This window comes from Pygocentrus nattereri, chromosome 8, assembly GCF_015220715.1.
Source record: "Pygocentrus nattereri isolate fPygNat1 chromosome 8, fPygNat1.pri, whole genome shotgun sequence".
Taxonomy (NCBI): Eukaryota; Metazoa; Chordata; class Actinopteri; order Characiformes; family Serrasalmidae; genus Pygocentrus; species Pygocentrus nattereri.
This window is the reverse complement of record NC_051218.1, coordinates 25,140,200-25,160,258: the sequence shown is the minus strand read 5'-3', so window position 1 is coordinate 25,160,258 and position 20,059 is coordinate 25,140,200. Positions and strand designations below refer to the sequence as shown.

At 37.6% G+C, this 20,059-nt stretch overlaps 1 protein-coding gene across 6 annotated transcripts in view; it reads right to left on the bottom strand.

Annotated features, from left to right (window-relative positions):
* The window catches only part of st3gal5 (ST3 beta-galactoside alpha-2,3-sialyltransferase 5), a 111,303-nt gene that overhangs the window by 70,735 nt on the left and 20,509 nt on the right, over positions 1 to 20,059 (bottom strand). For all 6 annotated transcript variants that reach the window (XM_017682200.2, XM_037540551.1, XM_017682199.2 and 3 more), the window contains exon 5: positions 3,613 to 3,799. In XM_017682200.2, coding sequence (XP_017537689.1) covers positions 3,613 to 3,799 — 187 coding nt within the window. The remainder of the gene's footprint in view (positions 1 to 3,612; positions 3,800 to 20,059) is intronic.

The following is a 20,059-nucleotide window of genomic DNA, read 5'->3' as shown; positions in this document are numbered from 1 at the left end:
AGGGGGTCGGAGCCGTTCGTTAATCCTGACAGGTAGAACCTTCAACAGCCCAAGCAACCTCCAGCAGGGTCGGAGCCGCCGGGCGTGAGTAACAAACCTTCCTTCCGAACTACTGAACCAAGATAACTTAGAGCTCGAATCATCAACCTTTTATTTCATTTTGTTGGCTCAACGGAGTGAAGCGGCCAGTGTGTTTACTGTTTTAAGGCCACCACGCACGCAAGCCACGAAACAGGCCTGCAACCGGTTCAGACACTAAGTACATTGGGTTTCAGCCGGCATAGGTATATGCATTGCATGCTAGCTATATGATAACAAATAATTTGTTTCATTGAGCTAGTACCACACACAGGTAAAGGTTTGTATTTTGTTCATCTTGGGAGTATGGCTGAGTGTTTAGGGTAACTTGTACATTGTTCACATAATTGCTCCATTTGTCCTACATTGTTAAACAGAACCAAAAAGGGGACAAGAAATATTTAAACTGATATCCCTGCTAAAAAATTAATCCAGAGAGAGCAAATACACAACAATAAACTAAATTGCAGTTTGAATCAAGCTAAAATGGGTAATATTGCCTTGTTTACAGTCTATTTAATTCACTAAGTGCTACTGGTTACCTAGCAACATAATCCAGTCAATACTAAAGAGTTTTTACAAATTTGACATTTACTCCTGGAACCCAAGCCCCTGTACTTATTTCGTAAACACATACATAAGTATTCACCGCAGAGGGAAAGGGGCGCTACATATATATATACATTTATATGAACAGACAATGGTTACAGGCCTGGTGAATATCAGCAATACACTGACAGTCAATCAGATTCCACATTGATTACAAAGCTGACATATAAAGCTGAATGATCTTGCCCCATAGAATCTGAGCAACCTTATTGTGTCTTATGATCTGCCACAGCTCCTTCAATCACTGCACAATAGAGTTTTAACTAAAAGAAAATCAAACTGTGCCTTGCATACAGAGATTATCTGAATATTTTAATAATGTCATGCAGATAATAAAATCACCAAGCTATTTTTTGTTGAGAAACATTATTCTTAAATGGTTGCACTATTAACCTGTGCAGTCTTTTACAGAGAAGTGAAACCATGTCCACACCTTTACTTCTGAAAGACTTGGCCTCTCTGGGATGCTCTCTTTACACCCAATTATGTTACTCACCTGTTGCCAATTTACTTAATTAGTTGTGAGATGTTCCACAATTTTTTTAGTATTACACAACTACCGGTCTTTTGTTGCCCCTGAGACAACTTTTTTGAAATGTGTTGCTGGCATCAAAATGCAAAACAGGCTTTCCCCAGTTTCAATGCTTGATTTGTTGTCTTTGTACTATTCTCTACTAAATATATGATTTGAATGTTTTGCATATCATTGCATTCAGTTTTTATTTGCATTTTCCACAGTGTTCCAACCTTTTTGGAAATGGAGTTGTAAACTGATGATGTTTAAGGTAAGGTAAACTCAGGTCTGAGGTGTGCTGATGTCTCAGGATACTTTCATGTGTCATGGTTTCCCCAGTTCTGTGCAGTCCAAACATAACTAACACTCCTGTTGTGTTATTCCTGCTTTAGTTCTGCCATGCTATGTGGAAGACACTACAACACACTTGATACAATAGCATGGGGATGAACATATGAGGTGGAATTCACACGAGACAGGGTAATAATGAATTTTCATGATAATGTAATGCCATGATGTCTTGTAATGATCATGGTCTGAAGGAGACCAGCTATGGCATTCATGTTGACAAAGATCAATATTAAATCAAGGGTGTGGTTAGAGTAGTGACAGGGCCCCATTATAATTTGATATTCTATTTAGACTTACAGGGAAAGTGTACATTAATAAACTTTTCTGTAAATGGGCCAGTTTAGCCAGTTTGCCTTATTTTCAAATAGTCCCTAGGCAATTATAAAAAACAATTATTGCTTTATCTGTAGAACATTTTCATATAAAGTAAGCAAAATTTTGTAATAATTCTAACACTGATGCTCAACCCCATTTATAACATAACTGTTCCTCTGTTACCCAATCGCTCACACAGATTCAAATTCTTCAGCCAAAAAATTTACCAAAAAGCTAACCACCCTGCTGCCATGAGCTTGTTTTAATATTGTTAATATGTCTATGCAATGGCCACTTTCCTTGCAGTCTAAAATCTTTAATTACTAATCACCTAGTCACATATCTTTCATATCAAATCAAATGTTTAATATATAGCAATCAAGTTGACAGCCTCTAAACATTTAATAAAGTTTACCTAGCACTAGCAAAAGGTTTATGCACCACAAAGTATAAAGATAAATAACTACTTGCTATTTGACTACTTTGTTATTGAACTATTTTTGTTCTTTTATTTTTTTAAGTTAAGCATAAATACACTTTCATTAAAAATTGAAGAAAAAAATGTTTTAAAATGATTGCAGAGCTTGAATTTACTTATTTAAATTCTTTTCATTTTCTTTTTACAAAATGAACAAAATACGTAATACGGCCGGGGGGGTATGTTTAACATACAACCTCAATTCCAAAAACAGTTGGGATGCTGTATAAAATGTTAACAAATGTACATGTTTCCAGGCCTTCCATGAAAGAGATGTTGTCTAGATCGTAACATATGTTGTTCTAAAACCTCTATATACTGTTCTGCATTGATATGCCTTTCCAGAATTGTAAGCTGCCCACGGCAAAGGCACTAATCAAAAACCCCATGCCATCAGAGGTGCAGGCTTTTGAACTGTGCACTTGTCCTTTGCATACAGGGATTTCTCCAGATTCTCTGAATGTTTTGATGATATTATGTACTGTAGATGGTAAGTCCAACATCTTTTCCCACATTTTTCTGAAATTGTTCCACAATTTTTCGATGCAGTTTTTTGCAGATTTGTGAACCTCTGCCCATCTTTGTTTCTGAGAGACTCTGCCTCCCTAAAATGCTTTTTATACCCAGTCATGTGAATTAGTTACAAATTGCTCCTTCAGCTGTTTTTTTTATTAGTACCACTAATTTTTCCAGCCTTTGGTTGTCCTGTCCTAATTTTTTGAGGTGTGTTGCTGCCATAAAGTTCTAAATAAGTTAGTTTTTTCATGACATAGTAAAATATCACACTTTAAATATCTGATGTGTGTTCTATGTTCTATTGTGAATAATATATGGGTCTATGACATTTGCAAATAATTGCATTGTGTTTTTATTTATTTATTTTCATTTATTACCACATCCCACCTTTTTTTAAATTGGGTGGTTGTTTTATGTATTTTGCTCTTCTAGTTCAAACAACATAGAAATGTAAAGAATTATTTTTGTTTTGCATAATGTCTAATTTGATTGTAATAAAGCATTAACTTTGCTCAAATGATTTAAAAAATTATAACAGTGTTTTGCCCCATTCTCTTAATTCTTCAAAATGACTATGAATTGTTTATTCTCAACTACATATATGCTTACTGTTTTAAGTTACATAATGTATTAGCTGTGTGCAACAAATAACTAAATCATTAAACAACATGAAGTGCACAACTGCATTATGTATATTACCATATTTTATAAAAGAATATATACAACAATAAAAAGGATATCATAAACTCACCACTCTTGTTCTTGTGATCACAGCATGAAGCCAGTTGAAGTCCACGGATTTGTATACAACAGCCACAAACTGAAGCTGAGGATCTACATCTTCCCAATGCTTCGGGCTGCCTTCAGGATAACTCATTCTGATGGTGGTACGGTTCCCCACATCTCTGCTAAAGTCTCTCACAGGACCACTGTTCAATCTGTCAAATGTTAAACAAACATTTACCCACAGGTATTGTTTCACAACGTGCATCAGCATCAAACAGCAAGTTCTATGGGTTTCTATTCAACTGTACAAAAAAACATACTGCGCCAAAATATTTCAGATTTTCAGTAAAAATGAATCACTGTAGTTTATCTGATAGTTAAATTGGTGTTATCTGTTAGCATGCTGATTGACACAAGCACACATGACATTTTAACCATCCTGTTGTATATGTTTTCCAGCTAGGCACAGTTTTGTCTTGCGCACTTATTATTGATGGTTGATATTATTAGTTCGTAAAAGCAGGTAAGATGTGATGCCACATTTCCTCCAGGGGCTGTATTCCCTACATAGGGAGTCATCATGCCCCACTACTGGACATAATAAAGAAATTAAATGCAAACAAAGAAATCTTTATCTTTGACCCTGCATACCAAAGAAGGCTTCTATGGTAGACACCCAAATACATGTGGTATCAAAAAATTACATAATTTGCTTGATAACAATGTCCCACAGAATTTGTTTAGAAATGTATTGGGTTATTGGTGGTGTCAAACGATTTTGATTTACACAAATAATCCAGCAACTATTCCGGAAACAGGGCATGTTTGCTTTATTTAATAGACAAACTCAAAATTTATCTGACTGATTATGTACAATGCTTAGTTATAGAGGTAAATCTATGACAATTAGATGCAACAATAGCTCCCCTGTTAGTGTGTTGCCACTTTCCTGCTGTTTGTGTCTATGTCTGTGTTCGAACCCCCTCCTGTAGTTATCATTGTTTTAATTTCTGTATAAATTCAGGCTTTATGCTGTATGTTTGGGAAGCATTGCAGCATGTGATTTTCTGTGTAACTTTAAGTCATTCTTTATTTTCACACTCACAAGTAGAAAAGAGATATTTTAGCATGATTTCTATTCACATGCTGACATGAAATGGTCAGTGCAACTCATTCAACCCCAAGACACACACACACACATGTATATCCCCTTTCTTCTAAAATCTTGCTTGCCTCCACATTTTGCTCCTCTCATACAAATGTGAAAACCAATATTAGTTATAACAAAAACAACTGTAATAATAAGAATAATATCAATGCTGTCTAAAAATACTTGAGGGGACAGCTTAAAAAATCTTCTCAAATTGTGCACTGTTTCCATTCACTTCAGTAGTTATCAGAGTATCTCTATATCACTGTACAACAGAAATAGGAAACTAATCACATAGTTTAAACTCCCTACAAAGTTTCCCGGAGACAGAAATAAAGAATAAAGAAGCAATGTCTTTAGAACCGTTTAACTTGTAAGAGAGATCCTATTATAATATGACATTTGTTATCAGTCAGCCAACCCTTATTTCAACTTGAAAGTATACTGAGAGAGACCCCCGTTTGCAATGTAGCTGAGCAAGTTTAAATGATGTAATTTGCCAATACATCCGGTTTAGTTAAAGTTTACCAGCAAATCAAGTAGACATGTTCTTACGTTAAGCTTAGTTCATATTCCTCAAATAAGGAATTTGATGATTAGAGAGGCAAGGCGTGTATGTTAACACTTCCCCTTGTTCTGCCTTACTTATTCTCTTTTAATGGGTAAAAACTGACCACACACTCACATACTGCCTCTCAGAGGACAGAGTGGGAATTAGAATGAGAAATGTGACTAAATGCTACACACCTCATTGGCCTCCTTGACCAAGCTGTAAAATATTTTAAAGTTACATGTTGATGCAAGAAACATGCTGATGCAGGTGTATCTAACAAAACTACTATCTGTCGTGCTCAGGCTGTGCAGATTGAAAACAGTTCCATCTATTTACTGCAGTATTTGGCTATCACTAGTAAAGTTTTGTTGCATTACTTGTTTTGTGGAAATGGTCCTATAAGATCAATGTCTATTCTACATCCAGGCTTAACTACGGGTTTGGACTGCAATAACCCTGAATGTTTGGACAATGTTGTTTTGTGCCATTTACAGATAATGCACTGTAGGGCTGCATTCATAAGGCTTTACATATTCCAGGCTAATATGCCCCATTTTGTGAACTCCATCAAAGATTTCATAAGGAAGGTGTGTCAGGGTATCACTTGTTGACAGGTTTGTCCTTGTGGGCTGTTAAGCTTTGGAACACATACACATTAAGCTCTATATAGTGTAAAAGGCTTGGCCTTTTTTAAAATTGTGCTGCTTCAGGTTGAAGGGCATGGTGTTCTTTTTTTAATGCTTGTTAATCTTTCCCCATCCACATATGAGGGTTCGAACAGTGGCAGAGGTCTTGGGACAGCTGACTTAAGTATTCATGTTTACTGTTTTCACAATAGTTTTGTTGTTTAACCCTGTTGTTTTTACCAGCTATTACAAGACAGGAGTCTTTTAACTTCATATGTGTATCATATGTAGGAATTTTAAGACGACTGTACAATGCCCAAAAATTTAAAAAATAGTTTTTGAAAATATTTTTTTTATGGAGCTGTTATGGAGCACAAGTTCTTATTCAGTATTTCAGTATTTTAATTTTACAGTTTATAAAAAGCTAGCTAGCTGATACCAAACAAGCTAACTTATATTAAAATCTTTATTTAACTAAATTCATGCTGTGTGTGTAAAAAGATTTTTTTTACATAGCAGTAGTGTATGCTATGCTGCATGTGTGGTGGGATCTAGAAGCTGACAAGAATACCAGGCAAGCTAAAAGTCCACCCTTTTCTTAGTTAGTTAATAAACTATAAATGACTTGCGAATTGTTTTGTGGCAGATGCACCAATTTATTAAAATACAGGCTTCTATTCAAGTTGTTTAGTTAGCAGTACTCATTGCTAATGTTAGCTAAATTTAGTCAGCCTAGTAGCAAGCTAACCAAATTATATTTATAGAGAGAACTCCTTAAAGGCTGAGCTAAAAGTTTAGGTGTTCTTTGAGGTTAGTTTGCAAAGAAACTAAACACTAAATTTATGTGCATTTTGTGTAATGAAAAGTTTTTATAGATGCTTCTTTTCACTGGATGATTTTTTTACATTTTATATAGCAAATGTTTTTATCACAAATGTTCATGTTTTCATTATCAATATCATGTTATATTGGCATATTCATTTTGATACTGCTACAACCTCTTGCTATATGAACAGTAAAGCGTGTTTTTTTAAATTTTTGAACAAATAATGTAGCATGCAAAAGTTTGGGCACTTCTGGTCAGAAATTTTATTACTATGAATAGTTAAGTAAGTATGAGATAAACTGACCTCCAAAAAGTGTTAAAATTAACTTTATACAAGATAAGTGTATTATTTTTTGTGCAATTTTACAATGTAAAAAAAAAAGGAAAGCAGCACCATGCAAAAGTTTTGACACCCCTACCTTGTTAGGGCTATGGCTTGTTGTAATCATTGTTATAAAAGGACATGTGAACATTTAAAATCTTTAGCACTTTAAAAATTAAAACAACTGATGCCCACAAAGCAGGAGAGGGCTATAAGAAGATAGCAAAATATTTTTCAGGTAGCAATTTGCTCAATTTGTAATATAATTAAGAAATGACAGTTAACATGAATGGTGGAGGTCAAGTTGAGGTCTGGAAAACCAACAAAACATTCAGAGAGAACTGCTAGAAGGACTTCCAGAAAAGCAAATCAAAACCCATGTTTGACTGCTGAAGACCTTCAGAAAGACTGAGTAGACTGTGGAGTGGTGGTGCACTGTTCTACTACGAGATACTTGACAATAATGACCTACAGGCCTTTGGCCTGATGAAGTAAAAATAGAACCTCTTGGCTTCAATGAGCAAAGAAATGTTTGGAGAAAAAAGGGTGCAAAATTTCATGAAAAGAACACCTCTCCAACTTTTAAGCCTGGGGTTGGATCAATCATGCCTTGGGCTTATGTTGCAGCCAGTGGCACAGGGAACATTTCACTGGTAGATGGAAGAATGGATGCCGGCAAATTCCAGAAGCAAACATCACACCATTTGTATAAAAGCATTACCAATTGCCCAAGTGAGTAAAGTTTCTGGCACCTTTTACCTTCTTTAAAACAAACTGGCATTACCCCACCTCCCCATGAAAAACTAATCCCATACAATTATGGCTTTAGCTGGCTACAAAAAGTGGTTAAAAAAGTGGTTACAAACTGTAGAACTTGCCAAAAGGAGTGTTACCAGGTACTGACCATGGAGGGTGCTGAAACGTTTGCTTTGAGCCCTTTTCCTTTTTTGTTATTTTGAAATTCTAAAAGACTGAAAAAAGTAATCTTGCTTAAAATGAAGAAATTTGTCATTTTTAAGTTTATGCCTTTTAGAAATCAAGTCATGTTTTACTTACAAAAAAACAAAAAAATGGACAAGGGGTGCCCAAACCTTTGCATGCCACTATGTGAAAATGTTTGATATTTTTATTTTCATGTTAGGATACATAAAAAATTGCTATTTACTATTTTTTGACAGTTTAGTTTTAGTTATAATTCAACATTAAGCTAAATAAGTTTTTAAACCAGTTTTTAACACCAATAGTGACTCTGTTAAGTTTTGAGGTTTTATTGTATTCTTTTTTCTCTTTCTTAGGTTTCTACAGTTTTTAGTGTTACTCCTTTCCCTTAAGATTGGCTACCTAGTACACATTTACGACGGTCCAAACTGCATTTTACGACCCCACCTAAGGATTGGGTTTTGGATTTCCTCAGAGAACACAGTTTATGACATTAAAGTTTATATAACAGGATCAGAGTGTCCAACAAAGCCATATTTATTTGTTTTACGACAGGAACCAATTTTATGCGATTTATAACCAATTTTGGCCTTTTACGACTGAAATTAGGGCCTTGGCGGAGGAGTCATTGAATGCAGGTGTTCCAATCACTCCCACAGCCACAACTGCATAAAACCAAGCACCTAAGCATGCAGAATGCTTCTATAAAAATTTGTGAAAGAATGGGTCGCTCTCAGGAGCTCAGTGAATTCCAGCGTGGTACCGTGATAGGATGCCACCTGTGCAACAAGTGCAGTGGTGAAATTTCCTCACTACTAAATATTCCACAGTCAACTGTCAGTGGTATTATAAAGTGAAAGCGACCAAAGAGGTGGGCCACGTAAAATGACAGAGTGGGGTCAGCGGATGCTGAGGCGCAACTTTCTACAGAGTCAATCGCTACAGCCCTCCAAACTTCATGTGGCCTTCAGATTAGCTCAAGAACAGCGTAGAGAGCTCCATAAAGACATGGATGAGCAAGTTTGGTGTTTAAGAACTTGACTGGCCTGCTCAGAGTCCTGACCATTGTGATCACTCCTGAACAATGCAAATGGTGCAAATGCTGCAAATGGTGTTCCGTATCATGTTAAAAGCTATGGATTAAGAATGGGATGTCACTCAAGTTCATAAGAGTGTGAAGACAGATGAGCGAATACTTTTGGAAACCGTGTATAAAGCTCTGTTTGAGCTTCTGTTTTCAGACTGTTAAAAGATGTACAGTGCAAGTCTACAATAAAATCATTTCAGGAAACCTGGCAAAAGAAAAGATTAACTTCATAACCATCACCTGGCACAGGCCTCAACAAAACGTTAACAGTGCCACAGATCAGATTACAGTAACATTATCTATACAGCATTTAACAGCTCTACAAGACCAAGAAGAACTAAACACATAACCAAAATGTTAAGTGCTAATCACAGCATCAATGCTATCAATGCATTACAACTGCAACTTCCAACTAAAATCAGTCTGCGAAAGTGAAAATAACTTGCATACTAACAAGAAGCATACATGCCTTCACAACAATTATTATAAATACTCAGAGACAACAACAGACAAAATAATTAATTAATTTTACTCTACTGTCATTTTCTCTGTAATGCCTGATGTACTAATGGGACTGGAGAAAAATCTCCAAAATCTCCTCAATGTTCCTTCTCCCCATCACCATTGTCTCTTACCTCAGAGGGCATTGTCACCTTCTTTGAGAAGTAGGTCAATAAAATTCACCACTCTATTTCAAATCAAATCAAAGTTTATTTACATAGAGCTTTTTATAACAGGTGTTGTCACAAAGCAGCTTTACAGAAAAATCCGGGTCCAAGCCCCCATGAGCAAGCAAATGGTGACAGTGGCAAGGAAAAACTCCCTAAGTGCAAGAGGAAGAAACCTTGAGAGAAACGAAGATTCCCGAGGGGAACCCATCCTCCTCTGGTCTATACCAGAGACAAAACAATAACACACGAGGAATATGAACAGAGAATAAGTTTTTACAGTGCATCACAAAAGTGAGTACACCCCTCACATTTCTGCAGATATTTAAGTATATCTTTTCATGGGACAACACTGACAAAATGCCACTTTGACACAATGAAAAGTAGTCTGTGTGCAGCTTATATAACAGTGTAAATTTATTCTTCCCTCAAAATAACTCAATATACAGCCATTAATGTCTAAACCACCAGCAACAAAAGTGAGTACACCCCTAAATGTCCAAATTGAGCACTGTATAGTAGTATAAAATATTAAAAATACAGAAAAGGGGAAAAACAAGTAAAGCAATGGCTATGATTAAATGGTTCATGTCTGTGCCTGCAGCAATATCATCAGGAGGGTCAATGTGAGGTTTGCACAGCACTGTACAGCAAAAAGCTTCATGGTGGTCAAAGTAGTCCAAAAAAAAAAAAAGTAATCCATTACCAAATACTCATTGCTAAAATTGTAAATGGGATTACTTTAGTAATCGTAAACCTCATTACTTTTTTTTTAAGTTGCATTCTAAAACTCAGAAAACATAATGGAATCAAATTTGCAAACATATCTGGAAAGTACAAAAATGACAGACCGTAGTTCTTTCCATAGTTTATTTAGGAGCAAAATGTAAAACAGTAATAGCTAAATTAATCATGTACAAAATAAATTTCACTATACTTGGTGTTACTATTTTCTCTGATCAGTTCATATGTATTTAAGCAATAGAAAAAATATAGATACGTTTAGTTGGTAACGGGAAACCGTCAAAGACTAAAAAAAGGTGCAGCAGTTATATTTTGTTGCCTCAGGCACCATTTAAGGTGGAACAGAAAAATTCAAATGAATAGCTGGAGAATGAGAAGCTGACTTCAGCCTTTTAAAAAGTCGGATGTTCAGAGACATTTTACAAGAAATTATTCAGCTTTTCCTGGTTGAGATGCAAAAAATGCAGTTACAGCTGATTTGTAGTTTTTTTCCATAGCCTAATTTTCAGAAATTTTAGCCTAATTTTTAGCCTAAGTTTCAGAAATTTGTTCGAGATAGAGTCCTGCTTGCAGACCCAAATGCGGAGGAGACTAGTTTTGCTTTAGGTGAGCCTGGTCTTCTTCCAGGGGCAGAGGCTGACGGCAGTGGAGTGGACTGCCCAGTGCATAGATCCTGTTACTTCTCCGTTGGGTACCTCTGAATGCAGTGGACTTGCGACTGATGAAAAGCTTTTAAATGAGGCCTTTGACTTGGTTGGAGATGCTCTCTGCATTAAGATTTGAGTGTGCCATGCTACCATGCCTGCTGTGTTACTGGGCAAAAAGCTGACCCATCTTCCAGTCAAGTTACTCCATTTGAGCAGCATGTTGCTCTCTTCCAGTCATTTACAGTATGAGTAAAAATACTTAGTGTTATATTTGTAATTCTGCTATAATTTGAGCAATGTGGTCAAGTAATATAGTTTTTAGAATGTGTGTTCCTGGACAAAATCATTTTTTTGTTAAAATGTGAACATTGCGCTATTGATTTTGGTTGTATTTGAAACAAGCAAATTTAGGGTTAGTATGTTTTAGCATTATGATATCTCCTAGGGTTGGCTCTGTTAAGTAGAATGGGGAGGCCTTGTTCACTTGTTAGTTTTAGTTCTAGCTGTCACTTGGCTTTAGAAATTAAATCAAGAACTTCTATCACTTTATATCGCTTTCAGCCATTTGTACCTTTACTGTCCCGGTTAGGACAGGTATTAGCAGGTCCATTACCTACACTTGTTAAGAATTCAGTGTTTTAACCTTTGTTGCTGGTTGGTCAGACGTGGTTCCTCTGCACCGATTCTTCAGCTGTGTTTGAAGTAAGACCACTCATTTTTTGTTGGGATTTAGAATTTCACACTAGCTGTTTCTTAATGACTACTTCTTAATGATCAACCTTAACCAGTAAAGTACTCTTTAACAGTAATTATGGGTTCACCTAAAAGAAGTAAAAGCAGTAAATTTCTAAATCCTACAGTATTGTTTGATTTTATGTTGCCACAAAAATTTTGTTTTTATTACAACTGATGTTAATGCACTGGAAATGAGTTTACCTATGAAGAGTCTGAAGCCAAAAGATCGACATTCTGAAAATGTGTGGATGACAGGGTTACCGGAAAAATACAAAGCCAGGCCACAAACCCCAGAATTTGAATCAATGTGCATGGCAGACTTTGCATCAAATTACCATCTTGTATCTTGCAAAAGAATGGCAAAAATGTCTTGCCTCTTCAGTACAACATGGGCTTCATTCAAAAGCGGACAAAGGGCAAACCTACTGTTACTGGATATACACAAACTAATATATCAGTGCCAACACTGCTACTGACCTCTTTCACAGGAAATGATGCATTTATCGGGAAACACTCTGTATTCAATATTCAAACTACCAAGAAACTTGAAGCCACCTTACCAAGGACTTGGAAATATAGTCAGTGAATTAAGAGTTATTTTATCTCATGTGCAGACAATAGTCATAGATGACTGGAGACTTCAGCAGATTAAAGGCAGGAAGACACCACTTGGAGCAGTTTATTTTGAAGACACCATTTGGAGCAGTTGCTTGCTGTAGGGGACTTTCAGTTGCCTCCAGTTGGAAAAGGAAATGCATTCTGCATTTTTGATGACAACACACTGGACATATAGAAAGATCGATTCCAGATCATAACATTGACTGAAATTATGAAAATGAAGACATTGTATTTGCTGAACTGCTCAACCGGCTCCGTGTCAAAAAAAAAAAAAGTGAGTTATTGTGCGATTGTTACAGAGATCTACTGGCCACTCGTACCTACATCAACAAAGCTGACTTCCACAAACAAGGAGGTGAAAAGTCACAACTATGAAACTATGTTTGCACTATTTCCCAGCATAACACAAATTGATGCAGAAGACTATATGAAAGATGAGTGAAAAGGAGACATGAAAAAGCAAGCTGCTCCATTTCAAGGCCATTAAGGAGATATGCCTGACGTACTGCCACTGTCAGAGGGCGCATGTGTTGTCCTGGCAAGGCTGGCAAGGATGGAAAGATGGTAGTAGATCTGATCTGCTTGAAATTGAATAACCCCAGGTTATTAGAGGTACTAAGAGATGTATCAAGCTCCTCAGGGTGCAGAAGGTCTTGTGTACATTAAGAGACTGGAAGAAAGAAGTTTAAAAAAAAAGGGATTTGTCTGTCATCAATTAACCATGACACTTGACACAGTGGTGTCCTTAAAGTTTCTGAACCTGGTATGGCCATGCAGCTCTTAGTAGAACTACTTCTTTACAAGACATGCACATAATTGATTTCAATGAAAAGAAGATATTTTGCAATCAGAAAGGTGGTGGTGATGCAGTGTATGTAAAAAGCCACATAAAGGCTCAAAGGCTGCAGTGTTAAGATCAATGTGTTCAATGTGTTAAGAGATTTGGAATTTCTTACACTGAAAATTAGAGCTCCTGTCCAAGTCACCATTGTTGCTCTTTATACACCGCCGAGCTACAAAATTACAGATTTCTTGAAAAATATGGAGAAGCTGTTAGAAGCTTTTGCAATCATGGATCTTGACCACATCATAATCTGTGGTGATCTGAATGAAAATCAGCTGTCAAGAACTGGAAAGCCCATACATGATTCACTTTGCATGCAGTGGTTACCAGGGGTGATAGTGGGAAAAATACCTGAGCCTGAACTTTTTTTCTCTGCTCGGGAGGTGAGCAGGGTGGGGGTGCTATGTATGCGACACACTTAAGACATAACTTGTTGGCCCCTGGGTGCAGATATATGTCTATGTATAACCCTGATCTTCATTACTGTCAAAGAATTTTTGCTTTTGAATTAGTCCCTTCAATGATAGATTGTGTTGAATTTTGTTGAAATACATGAACAAGATTCAGACATGAGATAAACAAACCCAATATAAGCCTATATTTCAGAAGCTTGTGCAGATTACCAGAACTCTTGGGACTAGCAAGCCTGTTCAGGAATCCATACCTGTTTTTATCTAGTCACATACCTTATTGCTTCTATAGCATAGGAGACTACAGATACTACAGCCATACCAAGAACGGTCAGCAGGTGGCAATGACAATACTCCAAAGTAAACTAGGAATTGATTAGTAGCCTAACCATTGACTAAATGACATGAACAAGGACACATTCATTTCTTTTAAAAATATAATAGCAAACTATGCACCATTTATTTTAAATATTTTGAAACAGTTACAGTGCAACAAACTCATAAATAATACTACAGCCCTAAAATTACTATTCAGTTCCATTTTCCTCAGGCTTAATATAGTTGTGTTCCATGGCTTATTTTATACGTTTCGCGTTGACAGTGGAAAAAAAAAAATAAAAATAAAAATCGCTCGTGTATTTCCCGGGATTTCCTACTGAATCTATCAATTTGTTTGGTCAAAGCAAGTCCCGCCCCGCCCTGTTTCTGACTGGCTTAATGGCTAGTAGGCTAGGCCTTGGTGTTGGTTACAGTGAAACCTGCGCATGTCAGATCAAGAGAAGTGTCAGATCCTATGGTCAGATCACTAGGCCAAGGGTCGGCAACCTGCGGCTCCGGAGCCGCATGCGGCCCTTTGATCCCTCTGATGCGGCTCAGCTTTTGAAAATAATTAATTTAATTAACGTATATTATTTTTGAGACTTAAAAAAAATGTTCGGGCGGAATATCACAAACGTCCGGTATTTAGTTTCGGTTCGCTTGACTGACATGTCGACGTCGTCACCCGCCCCCCGTTCGCTAGAGTGAGATGTCGTCGTCGTTTCAATATATTATGTGGCTCTCACTGAAATAAATTTCCAATTCTTTTGCTTTTATGGCTCTGAGTCCTCCGTCCCCTGCACTAGGCGAACCTTTTTTTTCTTCTTCTCGCAGACACGTCGGTATGCTGGAATTCCGGTGTGGCGCCTGAAAACTATCAGGCCTGGGTTACACACAGCTGATACACAGAGCAACAACAGAGAAGAACACGCTCCCTGACCTCATGTTTACTTCTCGCCAACAAAAATGTATTACATCAAGTGTAATGCACTCCTTGTTTGGGAGTTGTCTTAAGACAAAGGCCTTAATACAAATTCAGGAAGAAATGTTGTAATGTTGTCCCGACAGCCATTTCTTCCAAGACAAGGATTCTTCTCGCATCTGGAGTCTGCATTATGGTAAAATCCAGATGGAACTGGCAGCATAGAGTACACATTAACAGTACCAGTGGGGCTTGGTACGACTTTAGTCAAGGTAGGCAAAAATGGATCTGTTGTTTTGGTAAAGTCCATATGGATTTGGCGGCACCAGTGGGGCTCGGTACGGCTTTAGTCGCCAGAGAGGCTAGATGGATCTATTGAATTGGTAAAATTTATATGAAACTGGTGCCACTGAGTACTGAGGTGGCACTGATCAGGATTCTTCTCATATCTGGATGTCTTCTTGAACACTGTCACACTAATGGTTGAAAAATTGATATGTACTCCCTATAGCAAAAAAACTAAGTATACTGTAGCATCTACAAGTATAGACCACATACTGTATATTGCAATTATTCTTATTTTTCTGTCATTTCTTTGTCGCGTAACTCGTCTCACAGTTTGAGATATCAACACTGTTCCAATTCCAGATTGTCCGGTCTGCTTGTGTGATGCGCGCTTGTTTACACCTTTTTGATCGGATGCCTGGATTCCGTGTAGCAATGGAATTTTGTGGAATTGTTTCCTATAGGAATGAATGGGGTGAAAAATTGCATGACCATCTACTGTACCGAAAGAGGCCATTTCGCATACACTATCTCAGGGGGCCCACCAAAGCACAAAAAATGTAAATTTTGCATCCCTTGTTTCTCCCATAGAATCCCATTCATTTTTGCCCTCACCCAAGACATGTATTTTCTTTTGACTGACAGCCAACAAAAGACATGGGGAGACTAGTTTTTTCGTGCTCCTGAACTATGTTTGGTATATTCAGGATATATAGTGATATTTAGTGTTTAGTCTGCCTGTAATAAATTTTAACTGGATTTTGAGTTATATCAACAAACCAACAGTCTAAGATATAGAATATTTACAAAAGTATTCACTCACCCATCCAAATCATTGAATTCAGGTGATCCAATCACTTCCACAGCCACAGGTGTATAAAATCAAGCACCTAGGCATGCAGACTGCTTCTACAAATGTGTGAAAGATTAGGTTGCTCTCAGGATCTACGTGAATTCCAGCATGGTACCATGATAGGATGCAATCTGTGCAACAAGTCCAGTCATGAAATTTCCTCGCTACTAAATATTCCACAGTCAACTGCCAGTGGTATTATAACAAAGTGAAAGTAGGAACGACGGCAACTCATCCACAAAGTGGTAGGCCACGTAAAATTGCAGAGCAGGGTCAGCAGATGCTGAGGCGCATAGTGCACAAAGGTCGCCAACTTTCTGCAGAGTCAATCGCTACAAAACTCCAAACTTCATGTGGCCTTCAGATTAGCTCAAGAACAGCATAGAGAGCTTCATGGAAAGGGTTTCCATGGTCGAGCAGCTGCATCCTAGCCTTACATCACCTGGTGCAATGCAAAGCATTGAATGCAGTGGTGTAACGCACCACCACTGAACTCTAGAGCAGTGGAGATGTGTTCCCTGGAGTGACAAAACATGCTTCTCCGGCTGCCAATCCAGTGGATGAGTATGGATTTGGTGGTTGCCATGAGAACGGTACTTGCCTGACTGCATTGTGCCAAGTGTAAAGTTTGGTGGAGGGGGGATTATGGTGAGTGCCCCAACCAAGGTCCATAAAGACATGGATGAGCAAGTTTGGTGTGGAAGAACTTGACTGGCCCGCACAGAGTCCTGACCTCAACCCTAACAGAACATCTTTGGGATGAGAGCGGAGACTTCGAGCCAGGCCTTCTCGTCCAACATCAGTGTCTGTCCTCACAAATGTGCTTGTGGAAGAATGGTCAAAAATTCCCATAAACCCACTACTAAACATTGTGGAAAGCCTTCCCAGAAGGGTTGAAGATGTTATAGCTGCAAAGAGTAGGCCAACATCATGTTAGACCCTATGGAATAAGAATGGGATCTTACTCAAGTTCACATGTGTGTGAAGGCAGATGAGCAAATACTTTTGGAAACATAATATAGCTTCAAATACCTTACTTAGTAGATCCTGTGGTTTGTCAAAATCTGCAACAATTATTATTTTATCCAAGAGTGTTATTAAACTTGATAGAAAGTCACAAAACATCTTTAAGATCTCAGAATGCAGCCCTGGTGGCCTATAGATTGTATATAGTGAAAATGAATGATTATTTGCTGCTGGATTGCTTATATAAAATAATTTCAAAAGAAGAGAATTTGTAGCTTGTTTTGGGTGTTACACCTAGAGCTTTCGAACAAATGGCTGCTATGCCTCCACACCGGTTGCTGAACATAATTTTAGCCTGTGGGGGTGGTGAGATTATATATATATATATATATATATATATATATATATATATATATATATATATATTGCTGTTTTTGGAAGAAAACCTTTTATCTCCAAAATTGGAACTTTACAGGACAAAGAAAAAACAAACTGTAGTTTTAATGCAAGTCAATGGAACCAGATATCTTTCCAAGTCATTTTGGGCTGTTTCTTTTGCTCTAATCATCATGAAATTTACACACAATGTAAAGGGCAACAGGTCCTTTGAAATTATGTCAAAAACTGAAAAATGGAGATACAAGGTTTTCTTCTGACAGCAGTGATTATATATATATGATTGATGAAGAGCTAAGCGTTCTTCAGGTCTAATCCACATTTCTGTGAAGCACACACCATCAAAATCATGATTTAATGTATGATGTATGTACAAGAGCTTTTATGTTGAACAGTCCTAGTTTTAGAACAAAGATGCTGTCATGGTAAAGTGGTTCAACTGGTCTGACATTGTTTCGATTAGTAGAGCGAATTTAACAAGGCTTTGTGAACTTTTGTTTTATTCAGGGAACAGACAATTGGACAGAACCTATGTGGCATCTCAAGGTACAGCATCAGACATTATCTGTGCTAATGTACACACCTCTGTAATATTTCTTTAGCTATTACTGACTGCTGCAGACATCATTAGTACCTACAGGAATGACTATTCTAGAATATCTGCGGCTACTGTACTCAAAAAAAAAAAAAAAAAAGCAAAAGCTAGCGGTCTGCCACACTGATACTTGCATACTTTGCCGGCTGATTTGAGTCCCTTCCAGGTGACTCGCAAATTTGAAGAGAGAAATCTCCAAATATCCTCCACAAACAGCAAGAGATAAGAACCAGCTACAGGACCCCAATCAGTCTGGCTTCAAACTAGTGCACTCAACAAAAACTGCAACAAAAACAGTGACTGAGAAGCTCAAGCATGTGGTCAGCCACAAGATCCTCCTGTCTGTCCTCACCAGCCTTGGAATTACTGGCTGTGTGTGGAAGTGGTTTGAGTACGATGTTCAGGGGCACTCTTCTTGGGTAAAATGGAGTGGGTCCACATTCACTCCATGTAGGATTTCCAGTGATGTTCCATAAGGTTCAGTTTTGGGTCCTCCTCTCTTTCCATTCTACACTCACTCATTTGAGAATTTCCCTGTTATGGGACTAATAAAGAATTCTTATCTTGTCTATGTCTTCTCTCAGTGATGTAAGATCCACTCACAGCTTCTGTTATTGCCACTATGCTGACGACAGCCGACTAATGCTTTCCTTCCCACCTTTTGATAAGCTCAATCCTAGCAAGACTGAGCTGCTATTCATACCTGAAATGATCTTGCTGTCTCATTTTAGAACTCCTTGATCATTCTGTATGAAGATGCAAGAAGTCTTGGTGTAATTATAGGTTATCATACTGGTTATCTTTCTGAGCTTATACTGTGAACCTGATTCAGTTATACAGGTTTCTCCTGTACAACACCTCTTATACAACACTGACCCTTTTTCTCCTGGGAGGCAACCCAGGTGTTCAGTCTTTTGGCATCTCAAGGCTTGACTACTGCAACTTGCACCTAGGTGATCTTCCTATGTGTGTCATCAGGTCCTTGCAACTGATCTAGAATGCGGTCTTCCTAACTTCACTCATGTCACTCCGCTGCTGTGCTGCCTTTGCTCGCTTGCTGTACCTCCCCACATACTTGCCTACAGTGCCAAAAAATGGAGTGATAGACGCAATACCTCACACACAGATACTGCAATTGCTGGATGTTCTAAATACCAGTCACAGGCTTTAATTGATTCACTGATTGAACTGCCCTGTAAATTCATAATTAATGACAGTCATTACTGTATTAATACAAATATCACTACATGGGTATTTACAATTTTCTGCTGTTTTTTAATCCATTGATGTCTGGACTGCATTATCAGTTTCATTTACCAGGCTCAAATTTAATTAAAAATGAATTTTACTGAACATTAAGAACACATAATATCCTTCCTCAGCATAATCAAAATACCTTCCACCTGGCCTTCCCTGTGTTACTTTAGTAAGCTGTAACACATCAGTGCTTTCATTCAATAATATCATGCACATGATTACTAAATGCCACACTTTATGGTTACGTTCACATTACTAGCCTCATTGCTCAAATATGAATTTTTGCTCAAATCCAACCTCTCTGACACGATGGTTCACACTTCTTTAGGTAAGTGATTCAAATCTGTCATTAATGTTAATAAACTGGTGTCCTGAAATGACCCGCATGTGCACATCCTACTCAGTAAGATCACATGAATGACTCGCGTGCGTCACATGCATCATAAGCAAAAAAGCCTTTACAGCAAACATAACAGAACAGTAACAGTCTGAACAAAATGAAGGCAAAAAGGTGAAATGTGGTGCTTTTCCCCCATCAATCTCAACGTTTATATTAAGGTCACATGGCCACGGATACGTATCTGATCTAGGAAATGAAAGTGGGTCAGGTCGGATTTGAAAAGATCAAATTTGCATGTCCATTTAGCCCTGAAAACATCAGATCTGGTTCACATTAAGGGAAAAAAATTGTATTTGTGTCACTTCAACCTT